This window comes from Haliotis rufescens, unplaced genomic scaffold, assembly GCF_023055435.1.
Source record: "Haliotis rufescens isolate VD_foot unplaced genomic scaffold, xgHalRufe1.0.p SCAF_12, whole genome shotgun sequence".
NCBI lineage: Eukaryota > Metazoa > Mollusca > Gastropoda > Lepetellida > Haliotidae > Haliotis > Haliotis rufescens.
Genome location: NW_025963802.1, coordinates 21105208 through 21125596, shown reverse-complemented (window position 1 = coordinate 21125596; position 20389 = coordinate 21105208). Strand labels below are relative to the sequence as shown.

Genomic DNA, 20389 nt, shown 5'->3' with positions numbered 1-20389 from the left:
ATGGATAATTTAGAGATCTCACTAAGAATATGTTTTGCATGCATGGAAGATGGGATTAAGGGAGAAGGGAAATATTTTCCTGAACGTTTCCAATAACTAGTAGAGGAAAATGGAAATGGCTGATCCTGTAGGGAGCGTCAAATCCGTCATAGATGTGACAGATCTCACTGGGTAACATTAAACAGGCTCATTACCTTGTGATCATGTTAACTTTTTTCTTAGCAGTTTAGAAGAAGAGAAGAAATTTGAAGTGAACTACATTGGAAAATGAAAGAAATTAATAGTCAATGTTTTTATCATAAAAAATCTCTGTTCAGTAAACATCAGTTATTATTTTAGTATTTTCAAGAGGAATCCCAAACCTTCTCTTACTCCGTTATGATAACTTATGTCAAAGTGAAAACAAAAAAACATTAACGTGCAACAAAACATTTTCCATGGACTTGTTTACTTGCTTAGTGTTGATATACATGTGTTCAGGTTAATTAAAACATATACTGTAACAGCTATAAATTCGTTCCTTTGTGAATGCGTGTAATACTTGCATATTGGCTCCCCAGTTCTTATAATGCTTCGTATGATAACAAATTTGTGTGTTTAATTAACCTATACTCTCAGGTCAGTGACTGATTTCAAACCGCATGTCTTTGTGTTACACAGCCGGTGTCCCAAGTCTCGTGTTGTTTCGCCCTCGCGATCAACGTTATCACATTTTAGGTCATAGACATCCTCTTATACACAACAGATGCGTTCTGGACATATTTTCTTTCGGCTCCATAGTCTGTACGGTCTTAAAAAATTGGGTTTTGCTATGTATGTGTGGCCAGTGTATCCACAATTAACTAGAATGTTTCATATCTACAAACATGTATATGCGTCAGTGTGGTTTATCAACACATGTATAACGCTTATTCACGCTTGGTGGCAGACTGAAATTGAACATTATGATAGGGTCAACATGGATAATAGATATAACTTTATTTGCTTTTCTGGCCACAGACCGTGGCACATGAAGATCATACATAAATATGTTTAAGTTACGTGGGCAGGAGGCTAGATTATTTACAGCAATACAGAGCAAATATTGTGTTCAATAAAAGAAAACGTTGATAGATGTTTTTTAACACACTTATTTTGTACTATTAAACAAACTACAATATGGGGTCATTTAATCCAAAGTACCAACTGTCAATCGTCTCAACAGGACCATAACTTTTGTTATATATCGACTCCCTATCTCTATGTCTAAAGTTGTTAATCGGTAACTGCGGTCCAAATGTTTCAACTTATTCATCTATTGTTGCAAACTTGACTGATTTGTTTACACGATGAAAATTCTAATTGATCACGAACAACTGAGGCAGTCAAGCACCTGTATAAGAATAGTAAAAGCAGCCATGTTACATATACACTGTCCAAAAAGCTGGCAATTTATTTCGCCGCAGTATAAGTGAAAAAAATGCTGATGTGACGTGACATTTAAACTTACAGACAATACAACCCGTGTGCAACCCGTTGAGCACCCGTGTCACATGCGTGTTGCACGCGTTTCTCAACGCATGTTAGGGGAATGAACTTTTAGGCTGTAGTGTATGTGATCATATTCTTAATAATGATGTTCTGTTTTTTACGCACATATAAAACTCATCTATTTTTCTTTGAAGAATTTTCCTGTTCTGCTGTTAAGAAGATTGAAGACGGATTCGAATTATTGTTCTAAGTTTTAAAAGAAAAGAAATCACATTCAAATTTGTTAATAAAATTCGTGCCTAGCACTTGCGTGTGTTCTTTAAACAAGCAGCGGTGACATGTAGGTTACAATCATTCCATGAGATGTATGGATGTTATATTTTTATTGCTAACTACTAGTTTTAGACATCATCTGTGATAAATCTAGTTATTTTACTGTCCTTCGTCGACAGGTTTTTATTTCGTATAATTATGTGTATTATTAATGTACTTCTCGTCACGATATGGCTGAAATACTGCCGATGTGACGTTAAATCTTAACTCACTCACTCACTCATGAGATGTATGTCAGCTTGATATTGAAAGACAAAACAATGGTATTTCGGTCTTGACGAGTATTATTTACACAGAAAGAAGATTGGCCAAACTGTTGTTAATAAATCTATAAAATCACATATATCTGTACCTGTATTGTTGCAGCAGCCTGACGGTGGATGGGCAAAGTAAACATCCTTGATTGAATTGTCATCTGACAGAGAAAGAAACCTTTTCGCGAACACCGGTATCATCACTATTTGATAGTGATTCATAAACATATGCTCGTGACATAGTCGGAATTGTACAGTGGACTCTTTTCTCTTTTATAAGATTTCTTTTGATAATGGGAATGGTTCTTTTTGTCGGTTCTATGTATAATACATTATTCTTTACTCAATACGTGATATATGTGGGTACTTACATTACATGAACGTGAGACCCGTGAAGATCTGGATTAGAATAGGTCTTCAGCAAGCCATGCGTGCCGTAACAGGCGTCCATGCTTGTCGTAAGAGGCGACTAACGGGATCGGGTGGTCAGGTTCGCTGACTTGGTTGATGCATGTCATCGTATCCCAATTGCGTAGATCGATGCTCGTGATATCAATCACTGGATTGTCTGCTTCGATTATTTACAGACCGCCGTCATATAGCTGGAAAATTGCTTAGTGCAGCGGTAAACAACCAAACATAAACGTGACAATTACTTCTAATGATAGACTGTAGCGGTCTCGATTGTATCATGATAACATGTACATAATGTCTGACATAAACCTAAACAAGTAAACAAACAAAAGGAATCAGAATTGACTCCAGTAAAGTGATAAAAACGATACCAGAGTTGTTTAAACATCAAGCTAGAGAAAGAAAACATATCTGGTATTTCTTTTCTTTTGTTAATTCCTGTTTGAAATTGTAAGTATATATGTATTCAGCTACCTGTATGAAACAGCTACCCCCGTGTGAAACAGCTACCCCGTTTTCTTATGTTAACCATGACCTGCCAGACCGATATACACCCTACAGTGAGTTAACAGACATTTGGGGCTTCTTTGGTTTCTGTTTGAGGCGGATATGATTTTGGAGTCAATGCCTCAAGACATTCAACACCTTTATCTCTGAAAGATGTAGCCAAACATTTTTTGGGAACCCAGAACACATTGTCTTTCAGAAGATCCAGTGTGCTGTGTGCAAGGATTGTTTTATTTGCAGCAAATCCTGGGGACAAATTATTTTTTGTCTGTATTCTTGGGAACAGATGATTATTTTCCACACCACTTGTAACAAATATAAAGAAAGGGTTTACGTACGCAATTATATATTTAAAGTGTTGATTCTGTGTATTAAATACGATTTTTACGTCCCGCGGTACCGCGTTGCTGAGTCCCGAATAACCTCTAAATAGACTCCAGAATCCCGCGTTCTTAAAAGTGGCTTTGCAGCCTCACTCTCATTAAATTTCATTGGTCTAATGCCATTCGACGACGTCTTCTTCCAAATCTCTTTTTAGAAACGGGTCACACGGCACGCGACAAACTGAAGTTCCAGTGGAATATTTTCTTTAACTGGGAGCACATGCCTTCAACAGACTTCAATTCAACGGGTATCCGTTTTCGGAAGCCTGTCACACAAATTTATCGATATTAAAACAATATTCTCAATGTTCAGTAAATCCTTTCGTTGGTACCTTGTCATTTTTCAATAATATTTTCATCGTGAACATAGCGAGAAGATGCACTTGTCTGTCGAGAGTGTGGTCTGTGCACGCTGGCTGATTGCGTTCACACACGGAATAACGTGGTCCGATATTGACAATGTACTTTTATAGTCGCTCACAGTTTAACTTTGTTTTAAAATACTTATGAATAGAGAACTGGCGCAACTCCCAGTTGTGTTAGTTGAAGGTAAGTCCCCGTTATTCAGACAGATAATCAGAGCTCCAGATAAGCTGCGTATCTGCGTAAAATACGCATCGGAAATGCAGAAATACGCAGTAAAATAAAATATAAGCGTATCACATACGCAACGAACATTACAGATAATCTACAAAAATAAAACTTGTGGGTATCATCCAAATATTGTGAAGTAACCCTGCGTATTCAAATAGCAAATCAGCAACTTATTTTGAAATTATAAACGGGCATTCAGTCAACCTTGCCAAACTCCACGATGACAGTTACATCATGATCATTTGCCATCACACTTTCTTGTGGAAGTATCGTGGTATTTTTGAGTCCTATAAAGCTCTCTAACCCACACGACACCAGTTTGCAGGGACTAGATGAATAGTGTTTTTAAATATTTGACTTAAATACCCACGTGTGTAAAAACTAGTGGTTAACAGAAATTTGAATACCCAGATAGAATTACTGATACCCAATGATTTTAAAATGCATGGGTAAAATACCCACAACACCAAAAGCTTATCTGGAGCTCTGGATAATATCGATTGTGTCAGGCATTGGACTAAATTATCTCTGATCTTCTGTTTATTAATAGCGAACAATAAGCAAGAAAAACAAACTTATGAGACGATGATAGGTGGGCTTCATACTGCTAAATGGCCAACTTAAAGCAACTATCCAGAATAAAGGGGCTCGCGCTCGTTTATGACCTCACTACGGTACTTTCAGATGTTTGTAAGATTTCTCACCCGAGCATAACTCGTTAATTGTTCAATATTTCTTTGTGAATCTCTGTATTGCCATCAATCAAGTGAAGAACTTGTGCTTTTTGTTTTGTATTTCACTGACATTCATGAATTGATGACGATTGTTTTCTGGTATTTTTCTTTAAAAGTCTTTCAATGTTACCATTCATGAATGCTCAGTTGAACATGGTTGAACATTTGTGGTTAAATCTGTACCATGGTATTCCATGGTGAAAATGAATGTTTTGCATGGTGTTCCATGGAGATTTTAGACTACCATTGAGATTTTAGACTACCATTATGAAGAAATAGACTGCAATGGCTTAGCATGGTATACCATGGCAATTGTAGTCTACCATGGTAAAACAATTAGCATACCATGGTGTTTATAAACTACCATGATAAAACAATCAGACTACCATGGCTTAGGATGGTGTACCATGGCGATTGGAGATTACCATAGTAAAACAATGAGGCTACCATGGCTTAGCATGGTATACCATGAAGATTGTAGACTACCATGGTAATACAATCAGGCTACCATGGCTTAGTATGATATACCATGACAATCGTAGACTACAATGGTGTGGTCCTGAGTGGAACCACGTGAATGGTCACTCAAAAATCGATACAGTTGGATGCAAATGAAGAAGGAAGTAACAGTACTGCAGTTTAGCTAGATATGATTAAATCAATTTAAAAATGCCTTTATCTCCAGTGTATGCTTTTCATTACCTGCACAACAAAACTAATGTTGCTGTTTCTTTCTTTGTTACAGGGACGCTCACATGTAGTGACATGCATTTGGAAATGACATCTTCTGATGTTCTCAGAGCTTTTTGACTGACAACTGAAGTATGGATATGATGTTCATTCTACATATTTTGAGTGTGATTGGTGTTGGAAATTTGTTGTCTTGGAGATGTACCGGTGAGAAAATATTCATGGAATACTTTGTGAAGGCGCAATGTCAGGCAAGGTGCAACAGATTGGTAAGTGTATTCATGTGTCCAAATAACATTGATGAAATGCAAACACACCCATATATCACACAAAGTCAAACATTATTCACATTTATTATTCTATCACAATAGCTGAGATATTATCACAACAATAAGCATGTTGGTTATATAAAGACCTGATTGCTTCTTTTCTTGTTTTCTTTTATACAGACTGTTTTTGAACATCAACATTGAATCTATAGATAGTCAGTGGTCAATATGAAAAAATAAATAACAATATGGTTTATTTTATCCAATTTTTCATTCACATAACACATATTCATAAAATTGGCATTCTAGTTCTGTTGCTTCAATGAAGTTCAACAGCAAAATGCAAAGACTTCAGAAGTAATATTTACTTTTAGAAATCCAAGTTAAGAAGCTATAATACTTTGCCCTGGTCAAGTATTTGACCTTAATGCTGCCAATATGCCCACTGAGACAAAAGATAAACCAGAAGAGGTATAAAGTTCACAAACATGAAGGCATGGAAAGGTCCAGTAAAAATGCTGCTTTACAGGATTTTTGGAGGCGAGCAGCGTATCCAAGGTTCGTATGGAGTGGCTAGTATAGCAGAAAGGACGACTGATAAATTCCACTTCGGGAAGATCTGTGGAATACGAACAACCTCTGGGATGAATGCACGCATGAGTCTGTTAAGCACCAGATGAGTTCCAATCAACAATCCATCCCTGGAAAACGGAATGGAGGGCGGATCTATATCCTTCAATAGTTCCATGTCAGAAGTTATTTTCTGTCATAGGTGTAAAAGGATATTCGCAACCATGAGAAATTGAGAATGTGATATTTGTTAGACCACATCTGTGTCTCCACTGGATGAATTTGTCTCATCTGTTGTCGTAAGGGTGAGTGGATGACGATCTCCATGATCTTGTAACATCAGTAGTGGCAGCTTGAGAGAACCCGCAGGCCTGCATTCTCTGGGAGATACTTTCCAGCCGATGAGGTGGAGGACAGGAAGATTGGTGTAAAATAGCCTCGACCTGGGTTGATGTGAGGTGGAAGAGGAAGTGGCTCGTCCATTAGGAGCAATAGTAGTCTGGGATACCATGTCCTGCTTGGTAAAGTTTGAGCAATGAGGATGACAGTGCAATTAGTCACTTCAATCTTCTGTATGACCTTGTCTAGGAGAGACCATGGATGGAACGCGTAGGCGAACAGGATGTCCATCCATGGATAGTGAGTGCATCTATCTGGAGAGCTCTTGGATCTGGAACAGGGCTGACGTAGACCGGAAGTTGATGGTTGAGACAGGTCGCAAAGAGGTCCAGATGCGGGGTGTCCCAAATGCAGGTTATCCAGGTAAAAACGTCTGGGTGAAGAGTCCACTCCATGGGTACGATCCTCCCTCTTCGTGATAAAGTGTCCGCTGGTATGTTGAGTTTGCATGGAATATGTTTCGCTTCCATCCGGCAGTTGAATGAGTCGGTTTAGGCAAATAGCGGAGTAGTTTCCGTCATCAGTGAACGGGACTTGGTTCTGCCCTGTTTCTGAATGTCGGCCACCACTGTCGAGGTAATCGGAATGGATGATTTGATGAGACGATCTTTCCAAGTCTGGAGAGCATAATGGATTGCTTTCATCTCTCTGTAGTTTATGTGTAGAGCTTTTTCCATCTCAGTCCATGAACCCTGAACTTGGAGGTAATCTGTGTGAGCTCCCCAATCTGAATCCGAAGTGTCTGTGAACAGGTGGTGTTCGGGAGCTGGTAATGTGAGAGGAATCCTGGACATGACATGATCTCGTTGAGTCCCCCAGATTAGATCTTGGCTCATGTGGAGAGGTATGAGTACCTGTGTATCCAAGGTCCGAGATCATAGGGAGTTGATCCAATTCTGCAGTGAGTGTAACTGTAATCGGCCTCTGTGAGTCATCTTGTAGTGAGGACAGCATTCCCATGAGAGACATCCACCATCTGATCGACCTGGTAGGTTGGTCTTAGGCTGAGTTGATCATGGTGATGGACTTGAACTGGTCCTCCGGGGGGGCAAAGATATCCCATGCGCAGAAGAAATCTGGCTCAGATGTAAACTATGTCTTGTACCTGACAAATCTCTGGTGAGGAGCCCCAGATAAGACATGAGTTGGGTGAGGAATGTCACATCCTGACTAAGCTGGGTGTGTTCCTGATTGGCGGCAAGGAAACCCTCTAGATAGCCATGAAGTCGTACCATCTTTAAATGGGCAAAGTTGATGACTGGAGCCTTTATTCTAGTGAATAGGCAAGGGCCTATTGATATGCAGTTTACTGCAAAACGGAGGTACCTTTGTGACGTGCGGTGAACTGGCACATGGAGACAAGCATCCTTAAGGTCGAGGCTGATAACCAAATCTCATGTTCAAATGATGAACGTAGCTTCCTGACTGATTCCATCTGAAATCTTGGAGGCAGGATCAGGTACTTCTTGTTGAGTGTTTTGAGTTTGATGATCATTCTCATCTCAGTGGAGTTCTTCTTTGGAACTAAAAACACCGGGGAGTAGAACCCCCTAAAAGAATCTGTCAATGACTTGTCGTAACGCCGGCATGCCTGGTAGGTTTCTTTTCCTGGCAGGATGTACTTCTTACAAGGCGGTTTATGGTAGGAGGAATCCCTGGCCGGTTCCCATGATCTTTTAGGAGGGAACTGCGATCCATGCGCCTTGATTCCAAAGTTGATTGCAGAGACTTGGAATCTCTCTGTCATGTCTTGTCGGACTTCATCCAAGATCGTGCCCACATGTTGTTGTTAAACAACATTGATGATGTGACTGGCTGTGACATAACTGTCTGTTTAGCATGCTTGCAGACAGCCCAAGATGTGACTTGAGACAGGAGTTGTTGTCGCTGAAGCCATAGAAGCTGGGAGGCAGTCCAGACTTGGCGAGGAACCCATTCAGATAAGTACTGATGTCCATAGAATAATTGTTGACGGTAGATAGGTCCTTGACTCGGCTAGCTGGGAGAGGAAGTTTGGTGTTAGGGGTCTTCACTATTTTGCTAAACTCATCATCAAATGGCTGTGTTCCCGGGAACAGTGATGCATGAGTTTGCTACAGCTTCTTCCTCTTAGTTGGGAGGGGAAGTTGGTCATCATGACAGAGCTTCTGCATCATCTCGATCATCTGGTAGAGGATCCTGGTGGTATAACTTGGCCAAGGTAGAGTACGGTGAATATGAGATTTTGATGAAGGAACATGGCATCAAGCATATTCAGGCATTCCGGAGGACACGACTGTTCTGTCCATGGCTGTGTAGTCGGCATGAAATGGTAGCTGGGGTCTATCATATCCACGAATGATAGTGCTGACCCATATTCCTGCAGATCAATGCTTCCATGGAGGCCTGCTGTTGGGCTAACAACTTCTCCAGGGTGCTGATCTGGAATTCCAAGGCTGAATCTGGTTGGGGTGTCGAAGGGGTAGACGGCGTAGAGATGGTCTCCTTGGTGGAAGATAGGATCGAGTCCGCCTTCTTCTTCGCAGCCTCCTTTTTGTTTGACGGTCACCTTGACTGAGGAAGGGACAGCGGGTTTGATAGTGACATGATCTTGCTTCTTGGATGCAGACAGCATTTATGAAGAAAAGAAATTGATAATTTGTGTTATATTAGTAAGCTGTGTAAATGGGGATGTTTCAAGAGTTTGCCTCAGTTTGATAGCCACACTTGGACTTCTCAGGAATGACATGTGTTTCCTTACCGCTGGGAAAGTTTGATGACACATTGATCTCTTATGTCAAAGGTCAGTGTCATGTTTGTTTGTGGCCTAACTTGTCTTTTGGTAGGGGGTCTAAGTTGGAAAAAGGTTGTTCATGATCTACATATACTACATTTTCTCTAAATTTCCTTTTTCTACAGAAGTTTTAGCAACTCTTATGCATATGGTAGTTATATCATTTTCATATTTTTGTCAATGTTATATTGAATTCCACCAAAGGTCGTCACATTTGGTTTATATGCTGAATAGCTCTTTGAAATGTCTTTAAAATATTTGTCACTGATATTGAAGGTCAAATTCACTTTCAGGATAAAACACTCTAAAGTGACAACTCAAGAGGGTTTGAAGTGTAAGGTCAAGGCAATAGGTGAAGGTCATTCATAAAGCATTTTTTTCATTATCACTAAAATGCCTATTTCTGGAGATATTTTTGAAGTACATGTATTATGGATGTAGTTCTTATATTATTTGAAAACACATATTTTAGCAGTGGTTACAAGTCACAGTGACCTACTTTCAATGAGGAGCATAAGCCATATTTTCATTGTTACATATAATTCTGGCTTAGGGCATCATAATTGGTTTATTTTCTGGATAGCCCTTTGGAATTGTTTTTGAAATAGTCGCTACTGATATTGAAGGTTAAATTAACTCTTGATGTCTTTCAGTAAAAATTTTACAGTAACTGAGAAATAGCTCACTGTAGTACAATGAAATCTGGTACCGGTACATGTCACCCTTAGGGTGGGGCATATTTTGTTTCGAACTTCAATGAAGCTAGTATATCTAGATATAATAAGTACTAGTACCGTTACAAATATTCTTATCATCTTACCAGGACCAAAGGCCCAAGTGAGCACATAGTCGATGACTTTATACTTTTTCTCAGGACAAACTGGAAGTCTGAACGTGAAATTTAAGGATATCATCACACTAGAACTGATGTTTGTTCATTAAATACACTTAAAAGAAACATCTAAAAAGAAATATATATGAAATTAAAAAATTGTCTTCTCCAAAAGTTAGTGCCTACAGATCACAGCTTTCAGAGGATATCTGGAAGGTTTCTGGAAAACGGAAACCTACACCTTTTTATGCTGTGGGAGGTCACTAAGGTGACTAGTCAAATTGTTCCATACGTAAAAAAATACTAGAATAGCAATACGCTGTAGTAATGTGCTACATGTGGTTATTATTATTCAAAATATATATATAGTAAAAGGTGCAACTGAAATAACAAGATATTGGAAAATATTGTTGCTAAAACAATTTCAGATAATTTCAGATACAATTTCTTCTGACCATTTCATCAAAATTCATTGAAGTTGTATCATTGTGTACTTTTTAACTGAATCACCAGTTGATTGGGAGAAAACGTGTGCCCAGCTGATTGCTGTTTCTGGTTTAGTTTATGAGAAAATACACATAGCAATCGTAATCACCGCATATAAAACAATACCTTGGAGAAAAGGAAATCATCATATCCAGTAATGTTTTATATCAAATTTCTTATTTTATTGACCAAGTTTGTCACCTGAATTCACTGAAGGGATATGATGTGTTTTCTTAAAGCGCACAACACTCAATAAATCTTTTTTACACTATAAATCATAAACAACTACTATTCTTATCTTTTTTTCAAACTGTGAAACGTACATCATAGATCATGTTAGGTAAGCAGAGCATGTACTGTTGTGTTGGTCATCTACCCCCAATGACTCCACCTCCGGTAACACTCAACAGCAGGAGACATTGCCAGTGCCGAGAGGACATCACTGTCCTCTGACAATGTTGATATTCTAATTTTTCTGAAAAAGAACCTGAAATTGAATTATTCTGACTGTGAAGTACATTGATTATTTTCTGGTGTTTGAATTTTGAAGTTTTCTGTTGTTTTGAAATTTGAAGTGTTTTCAAGGAAAAGTTGGAGAAAGTTCTACTTTAGAGCATAACAGCTTCAGTAGTCCTGTTATAATAAAGAATTTTGACTGTTCCAAAATCATGAAGGTCCAATATTGACATGCTTTAAGTCTTGAAACTTAATAAAATTTGGAGTACTGTTATCTGTTTTTGTTGTTGTATGGTTGCGAATCGAGAAACATATCTCATCGTGACCAGAATATTGAGATGTGTATAGTATCGTGACCTTCCTGTGTCATTGCTGCCCTAGTTACCATCCAGCTGCCTAACCTATTACCAGAGCTGATTGAACAATTTCTGATGAACTTTGTGGTGCACTGTCATTCAAGCTTAGGCTTAAGCTGTGCTACCATGAGATCCTACTCAGCAGGCATTCGATTTAACTATCTCGAATCCCTGGATCATTGAACAGCTTATAAGATTACAGACTATTTTAAAAGCAAATATTGACAGTAGCGAGTGGCTTCGCCTAGGTGAACACTACCAAGCTGACTGTCGTATATTTCCCGATGAATGTCAGTATGTCACGTGATTGCGTTGTGAATTGCGTGGAGACATACAGAACTACTTTAGGGGAATTCCTCAATGTCTAAAAATAACATTAAAAATAATTAGGGAAAACTGAGAGCGACATTGATTTAGGCTATGAATGACAGATCGGGAGTAGTGCACTTTACCGGGTGCACTTTTTCAGATCCAATTAGCGCTGTGGGGGCTCGAACGCGCTTCGCTGGCTCTGCTTATTAATGTGTTAATTAGCCAACGCTCTACCACTGGACCACAGGCACTATCACATGTAATCAGTGCTCGTTTAACTGGTCATTAGAGTCCCCATTGACATGCATGCGTATTTCAGTAAACAATGAATTGCGCATGCGTGTGACGTCACGGTCCACTCTCCCATTCATCTTTTCTTGAAACCACACCCGCAATTGTTTATGTCAACATGACCGACCAATGGTATTAACCGGATTTACGCTTGAAAAGGTAAGAATTTATGGCTAACCCTTGCCCAAAGCAAGCTAACCCTAATGACCGAAAAGGGGTTTGGGATCGTAAAGACGTGTAAGTTTCCCTAAGACCGAAAAAACGGGTGTTGGATCATAAAGACGTGTAAGTTTCCCTAAGATCGAGAACGGGTGTTTGATCGTAAAGATGTGTAAGTTTCCCTAAGACTGAGAACGGGTGTTTGATTGTAAAGATGTGTAGGTTTCCCTAAGACCGAAAACGGGTGTTGGGTCGTAAAGCGAGAGTCACCAGAGCGTGAGGCATGTTAACGGTATAACGAGACAGCGTTGGCACTATAGCGCAGTAATTGAGCGGATTGTAGAGCTCGGGCTGCGCCTGGTAAACTGCATTGTTGCCGACAGATCATGTATATGTCGGGTCACTGAAATGAAGCTTCCATTTAAAGCTATAACAGAGAATGCTCGACATGCCAAAAGAAATCACCAAGCTCCACACTATCGTGCCTCAGTAAATTCAACCGCGCTGCCTCAAGCGGTAATCCCCATCATCAGCAGCCGTAGTATGACTCAAACACACACCAAACGTTCACAGAACGTTAATATGTGTTCATTTTCAGCATGAGCCGGGTCTGGATATCTTTCCAATTCCAAAGCTACTTTACTGGGTGCAATTTGTATTTCAAGCGAATGACATTGCGGTAGCCGCCATTTTCTGCCGTTTGTAAAACCAAGGGATGTCACTCCAAATGGAATGTTTGGGACGGATGACGTCATGACTCACCGCATTGATGTAGTTCGTTTTCAATAATTAAAGTCTGATGTTTAATGGATTGTTTTGTTATGATTTATGTATCTGTCAATATAAGGATTGAAGTTGTTATTTGTTGACGTTCATCAGCTGATGAAGACAGTGCCTCACGTCAGCAAATTTACCATGAAGGGCTTCTCGCATCATGCAATTTGCTCACGTGAGGCACTGTCTTCATCGGCTGATGAAGGACAACAAATACAACTTCAATCCTTAATTCAAGACACTCCTTGGATGGCTCAAACCTGGAGACTTCCTATTACGTTGGAAATTCTTATATGTTCAGTACTCAGGCAAGGTTTATTTTAACGGTTGACTACTGTGATGTTACAATCAGTGTTCACCTTAGCATTCTACACATTTCTTAGATGTGGAGACATCATACTAACATCTGCTGACATACCAGGTCATGTGATTCAATTTTTGGGAAGATGGTGATCTGATTGTTTCGTTTGATATGTTAGAGTAGGGAAACCTTACATTTGCTTGTGCACAGAGAACTATTGCTGGTCTTTATTCTTTGCCATAATGTTTCTATTGTTTGCCTTACCCTCCATGTACATGTTTCAGTAAAATTTCATCTGTAGCACTTTTGTCTAATTTACTATTTTCTTGGGGATTCTCATCTAATAATTCATGCTGTTCGTTACAAGTCATGTAATTAATAACTTATCATTATGGCCTTAATGTCCTTCTATGAACCTCATTAGGATAATCTTACCCGCATAATAATAGTAAATTCTTTACTTTATACATTTTTTTGCAAGTGCAATTCAAATTTTGGTTATTACCGCATAGCCAACTGTCATGATTTCCTCTGGTAGCTCACAGTGGGTCCCAATCCTTGGGCGCATTTAAGCTCAAATATGTATGTATGTTTTCTAAGGTGCTATTTGATGTAGCCAAATATGCTCATGACTTTTCTATATCTGCATGTGTTATGCATTTGTATTTAGCTTCATCAAACCTAGGTGGGCATGATTGAAGCTCAATCATGTAGCACTTCATTTTTTAGGTAAGAATTCCCCAAATGCCAAAAAATCTTATATGTATTTCATGTAAAACATTTTTGTATCTTTTCCCTTGTTTGTTGGTCATTATATAAATTAAAATTTCACATTAAACTACGAGCGTTTAAATAATTTTTTATGTGACCGAGAATGCACTTCGCAAGTAATCAAATGTTATTAGTCATGTCAGTTTGGGGTAATTTCTTTTCAAAGGGAGGCTACTCTTAAAATCCTAAAGCAAAGAGGATGATTGTAATTTAATATTAACCAATTAGTTTGAATAGTTCAGCACACAAATAATTAGGTCTTTCAGGTATAACAGTATAGCTTCAACAAGCATGGTACCAGATATATGCTAGTATATCGTTATTATGGCAGAAATCAACAGTCTTGATACTCTCAATTGATGTTTATTGTCCGTTATTCCTTGACAATAATAAGTGGAAAGCTCATTCATTTGGATCTGTTAACATGCTTTTCCTTTGAACGTTAGTGTTGAATAAACAGTGTTGAGGTTCAAGAAACTAGAAAAATAACAAGAAAATGTGTTAAGTTACAGTGTAAACAGTGAATTGGCTAAGTTGTTACAAATACAAAATTCTACAAATATTATATCATTTGAAGATAAATGATAGCTTCAACATTACTTTAGATGTACACACATTGTATAAATATGAATAAGCAGGTTAAAAACTTACATCTGTGTTCTGCAATAGTTCATGACATGTTTCTCCAACATGGAGACCTTTCAAACTGAAGGTGACAGTGGATGAGGTCACATGACCAGAAACTAATCCCATGATGCAACACAACTGATTATAAGTCACAAAAGCTTTTGCCTGAACCTTGGATCAAACCCTGGACCTTTATGCTGCTAGTCATAGGCAAACAAAAGACATTGGCCAAATATTGGATCCGTCTCCACCTTTTCCGCATGTAGACATCATTCTTCTGGAATTGGCCAGGAGGTGGTACAGACACGCTAGTTTTCATCTGTAGGAGATGATTTGGAGTAAGTGGACATAGGTCATCAGGACTGTCAGATACTGTGGTTAGTGGCCGGGAATTGACAATTGCCTCAACTTCGCACATTAAAGTTCGGAACGATTCTTCATCCAAGCGTTCATTGAAATCCTTCAAGAGAGAAGTCAGGGTTTTTCTAACTGTTCTGATCATCCGTTTCCAGATGCCACCCATGTGACTGGCCGATGGAGGGTTAAAATTCCTTTTGATGCTACTTTTCAACAGGTCGGATTTGATACTATCTTGATCCATTTGTGACACAGCCTTCTGTAGTTCTCGTGAAGCGCCCGTGAAGTTGGTGCCATTGTCACACCATATCTCTGAGACTTGTCCTCTACGTGCTATGAAGCGTCTTAGAGCATGAATAAAAGAGTCAGTGTCAAGTGAATTTGCCATTTCAATGTGCACTGCTCGGCTAACTAAGCACGTGAAGAGTGACCCATAGCGTTTTACGTACTTGCGTCCATCTTTGATAACAAAGGGTCCGTAAAAATCCACACCGGTGAAGGTAAAGGGCGGAGCAGGATTGACTTTCCTAGATGGCAAGTCAACCATTTTCTGATCACATGTTGAACCATGCAGACGTTGGCAGGTAACACAGTGTGACAAGACGTTGCGGACAGCAGAGTTAGCCTTTATAATCCAGTAGGTTTCTCTCAGCATGGAAAGTACATGGTTACTCGTCCTGCATGGGCTTTCTTTATGTGCTGGTCTGTAATGATCAGTGACGTCACGTGACTTCTGTAAGGAAGTATAACTGGGTGCTTCATCTCCTTGAGGATATTAGCTCTGCCAATGCGACCCCCGACTCTGAGAATTCCACTTTCAAGGAATGGGTCAAGTTTATACACTGAACTTGTCCTTGGAACTCGGCCTCGTGTACCTTCACATCCTTGAAGCAGTTCAAACTCTTTGCTGAAGTGTATTGTCTGCACAAATTGAAGAATACTCTTCTCTGCTCGACTGAGGTCCTCCACAGAAAGAGATCTGTTGCTTTTAGCATGCTTCTTATTTTTGTATTGATGTTCATCGCTCCATGACTTGAGCGAGTCAAACAATCTGTGATATATGGCTACAGCACGCTTGAGACGATACCAGCTGGAGTAATGTTCCATCAATTTATATACAGTGTTGTGAGAGCAGTCATCCTGTGATGCATCGGTTGCTGTGACTGTTTCTTCAAGCATCTTCTCATCATGGATAAGAAGTGGCTGTACTGGCCATTCTGATTCTGGAGAAGAAAGAAATTTGGGCCCATGAAACCAGTTCATACAGGTAAGCAGGTGTGATGCAGATACACCTCTGGATGCAATATCAGCCGGATTGCTTTTTGAATCTACATACTTCCACTGAGTAGGTTCTGAAAGGTCTCTGATTTGCTTGACATGGTTGGCGACGAGGACTGGAAATCTCTTTGTTTCATTGCTGATATAGTGTAACACCATCGTTGAGTCTGTGTGGTAAGTGGCAGTTCCAGTTCCTTCATTAACAGTTGTCCGATGTGAATAGACACAGTGGCTGCAGTTCATTCCAACCTGGGAACAGTGATAGTTTTCACTGGAGCAAGCCTAGACTTTCCAATCAAGAAAGCTGTGTGAATATCGCCTTCATCGTTAGACATACGCAGATATGCTACACAACCGTATCCAACAGTGCTTGCATCGGAGAATACATGTAGTTGAACAGAAACAACATGTCCAAAATCAGCAGGTTTGAGACATCTGTCAATCCGTAGTGTATTCAAATGGTGAAGCTCTTCTATCCACTGCTCCCATGATGCCTTGTATTCCACGGGTATGTCATCATCCCATCCGAGCTGCTTGTTGATGCACAGATCCTGTAAAATCTTCTTGGCTGGTAACAAACCGGTGCAACAATTCCTAAAGGATCGTAGAGTGACGACATCGTAGACAAGAGTCCTCTTCGTGTGAATGGCTTACTCTTCAGATGAACTGAGAATCCAAAAACATCACCGCTGATATGCCACTGCATCCCTACAGCAGGTTCAACAGGCAGTTCGTCATAGTCTAAATCACGTGTTTGGAGTTCTTTTGAGTGATGTTCCTGTGGTATGGATCTGAGAAGATTGCCACTGTTAGCTGTGAACTTAGTAAGCTTGAAGCCACCTTCTGCACATGATTTCTGCAAAGAGTCCACTAAGTCAATAGCTGCCTCTTCCGTACATTCCAATTTGAGACAATCATCAACAGAAAAATTGTTGCAGATTGTGTCAGCAGCAAGGCTGCCATACTCCTCTTCAGCTTTCTTTGCAGCAGCTTTGAGAGCAAAGTTGGATATGCTGAGGGAAGAAACTGCTCCACAAACGTGAACAGCCATCCTATACTCATGTAGCTCCGAGTTCAAGTCACCCTTTGGCCACCACAGACAGCGTAACAGATCATGTTGATGAGGAGGAACACGAACTTGATAAAACATGGCTTCAATATCAGCCATGAAGGCAACTGGTTCATTTCTGAATTTGGTAAGAACACCTATCAGCGAGTTCGTGAGATCAGGTCCTTGCAAGAGCCTGTCATTTAAAGAAAACCCTTCAAACTTTGCTCTGCAGTCAAATACTACGCAGATTTTTTAAGGCTTTTTCAGATGGTATACACCATGGTGTGGCAGGTACCAAACCTTTCCTGGTACAGGTGCCAGCTCATCACTTGGTACCTTGTAGGCATATCCATTGGAAAGAAGACTATCCATAAAAGCAGTATAATGTTCATGATACTCATCATCGTGTAGCATTTTCTTCCTTTGCCACATTGCTCTCTTCTCGGTTTGCTTTCTGTTGTTGGAAAACTCAATGTCTGGATCCCTGAGAGGTAATGGCGATTCAAAGTGGCCGTTAACTTCCGCGATGCCTTTATTTGCCATGTCGATAAACTGTGTATCCTCTCTAGAGAAACCACGTTCACCAGGTAACATTCCTGTGTCCTTGGGATTAAAATCCATTTCGAACATATTCAGTATCACATCTGGGTTGAACTTGATATGAAGCGGCCCACTGACAGTCCATCCATGTCTGTAGAGTACGGCGAAAGGACCTTCACCTTGAGATGGAATCACTTGCTGAGGTTGAAGTGCAAGAGGACAGTTACTACCAATAAGAAGACCAATATCCAGATGAGGTAGGTATTTGGGCAACTTGTCAGCCATAGCACACAGATGAGGCCATTTCTTCAGAATGTCAGGATTGGGAATCTGACTATGACTTACAGGTATCTCCTCTCGAGTGAAAGTTTTGGGAGCGTCACTGCATTATCACCAATGAGATCTGACACAAGAAGATCTTCCACAACATGCGTACTCACAACATGAAGCCTGTGCATAGTCCGAAGTTTCAGTGAAGATTCTGTAGATGTAGTCTCAAGTCGCTGTCTAAGATCCTCCGTTATAAAGCAGCCAGTACTCCCGTTGTCAAGTAGTGCATAGATCTTCACCAGCTTGTCACTTCCCTTTAGTTGAATCAGAACTGGAAGAATAGCTTGTATCACAGTATCTGAAATAACAGGTTCAATGTTGTTGCATGAAGATGACACAGACTTCTCTTGATCTGGAGATACAAGAGAATCACAAGCTTCAGAAGACTTCTGATCTATGTTCTTACTTGCAGAACGGAAGTTCTCATCATGCAGTATTGTTGGATGACACTTTCCACACTTCTTACAGCTTTGTTTCTTCATACAGCCCTTTACCATGTGATTGAATCCAAAACATCCAAAGCACATTTTCTTCTCTTGAAGATATGTCCTCCGTTCACAGAGAGATTTCTGACCAAACTGTTTTCAGGATTCAATGTCATGAGGTTCAAACTGTCTACACCAGTCACGAAACTACTTGACTTGGCTCCATCTTTCTTTGAACTCTTGCCTTGTTTGGATCCCCAGTGAACTTGACTCTTGGATATAGCTTCCTTTCCAAACACAGGCTCCTTAGCAGATCTAGAAGCAAACTCAATGAAATGCACAAGATTTTCAAAGTCAACAGCCCTGTTGCTATGAAGTTGTTCTCTGGTCACATGATCATGCCCTTTATTCTGTAGATGCACTGGCAACTTCAACACAACAGCTTGCAAGTTAACAGAATGATTAAGAACAGTCATGTGTGACATAGTCTTCATTGCATGAAAACACTTGATGAGGAAGTGAGAGAATTGTTTAAGTCCATGACAATCATCATGCTTGATATGAGGCCATGATAGAACTTGATTAACAAAGGCAGTTGAAACTTTGTATGGGTCACCATACTCACTACTCATCAGGTCCCTGGCCTTAGTGTGTCCTTTGGTTCTCCCTCAAGCTGCTGCTCCAGGTAGGAGAGTCGATCTGTAGAGCTGCCAGTGTGAGGAACAATACGGGCATCAAAAGACATGATAAATGCACCATTCTGTAGGGTCTGTAGGGTCACCTTTAAACTTTGGCACCTTAGGCTGAGGTAACAACATAGCTGTTGCCATCTGTCTATGAGCTTGCAAAATCAGTTCATTCTGATCATGTAAATGCTGGGATGTATCTTCTGTCCTAGAGCTTTCCATACCAGGACATGTACACTTTGAAACGGATGGTTGAAAGTCAGAAGCATTAGGGTTAAACTCTTTCTGATGCACATTATCGTCCAAAGTTTCATGTTTGAATACAAGATGAGGTCTTTTGTCAAAATGTTTCATAATGGGGTTACCAATTTCAACAATACTGGCATCTGACAACTGGAGCTTAAAATCAGCACTATATGAACTACCCACTCCAAGACATTGGGGCATGTTGCCAGGAGATCTTAACATATCAGGCACAGTAGCTTTGATATCAGGCATAGAAGGCTTGACATCAGGCATGGAAGGCTTGACATCAAGAATGGAAGGCTTGACATCAGGCATGATAGGAGGGACACTAGGTCTTGATGCTACAGAGATCCTATTATCATGATCAACTAAAGTGTCAGACACATAAGGATTACACTCCACTACACCAGGCATATTAGTTCTTGTGTCTGCTTGTGAATCACCATAGACTTTCTCACGTGCCTGAGATTTAGCAATTTTAATGTCTAACTTCAAAGATTGCAATTTCTTAGACTCTTCAAGTAAAGACTTTTCAACTAAAAGTTCAGCCAACCTTGCACGCTCCTTTGTATATGCTGACCTGGTTGAACTCCTGGAATGTCTTGATGGCTTGAAACTTTTTGGTGACTTGAATTCTCTAGAAGACACACTTTCAAGGTGATCCGCCAGCACATTCTCCATGCGAGTAATCCAATTTTCTACTTCACTACGAAACTGTAGA

The 20389-nt window shown here is 39.9% G+C and overlaps 1 protein-coding gene across 1 annotated transcript in view; it reads left to right on the top strand.

Annotated features, from left to right (window-relative positions):
* Positions 1-20389, top strand: part of LOC124150005 (tyrosine-protein kinase receptor torso-like) — a 534068-nt gene that overhangs the window by 49051 nt on the left and 464628 nt on the right. Inside the window, exon 2 of the mRNA XM_046521879.2 lies at positions 5435-5648. Coding sequence (XP_046377835.1) covers positions 5514-5648 — 135 coding nt within the window. The 5' untranslated portion in view covers positions 5435-5513. The remainder of the gene's footprint in view (positions 1-5434; positions 5649-20389) is intronic.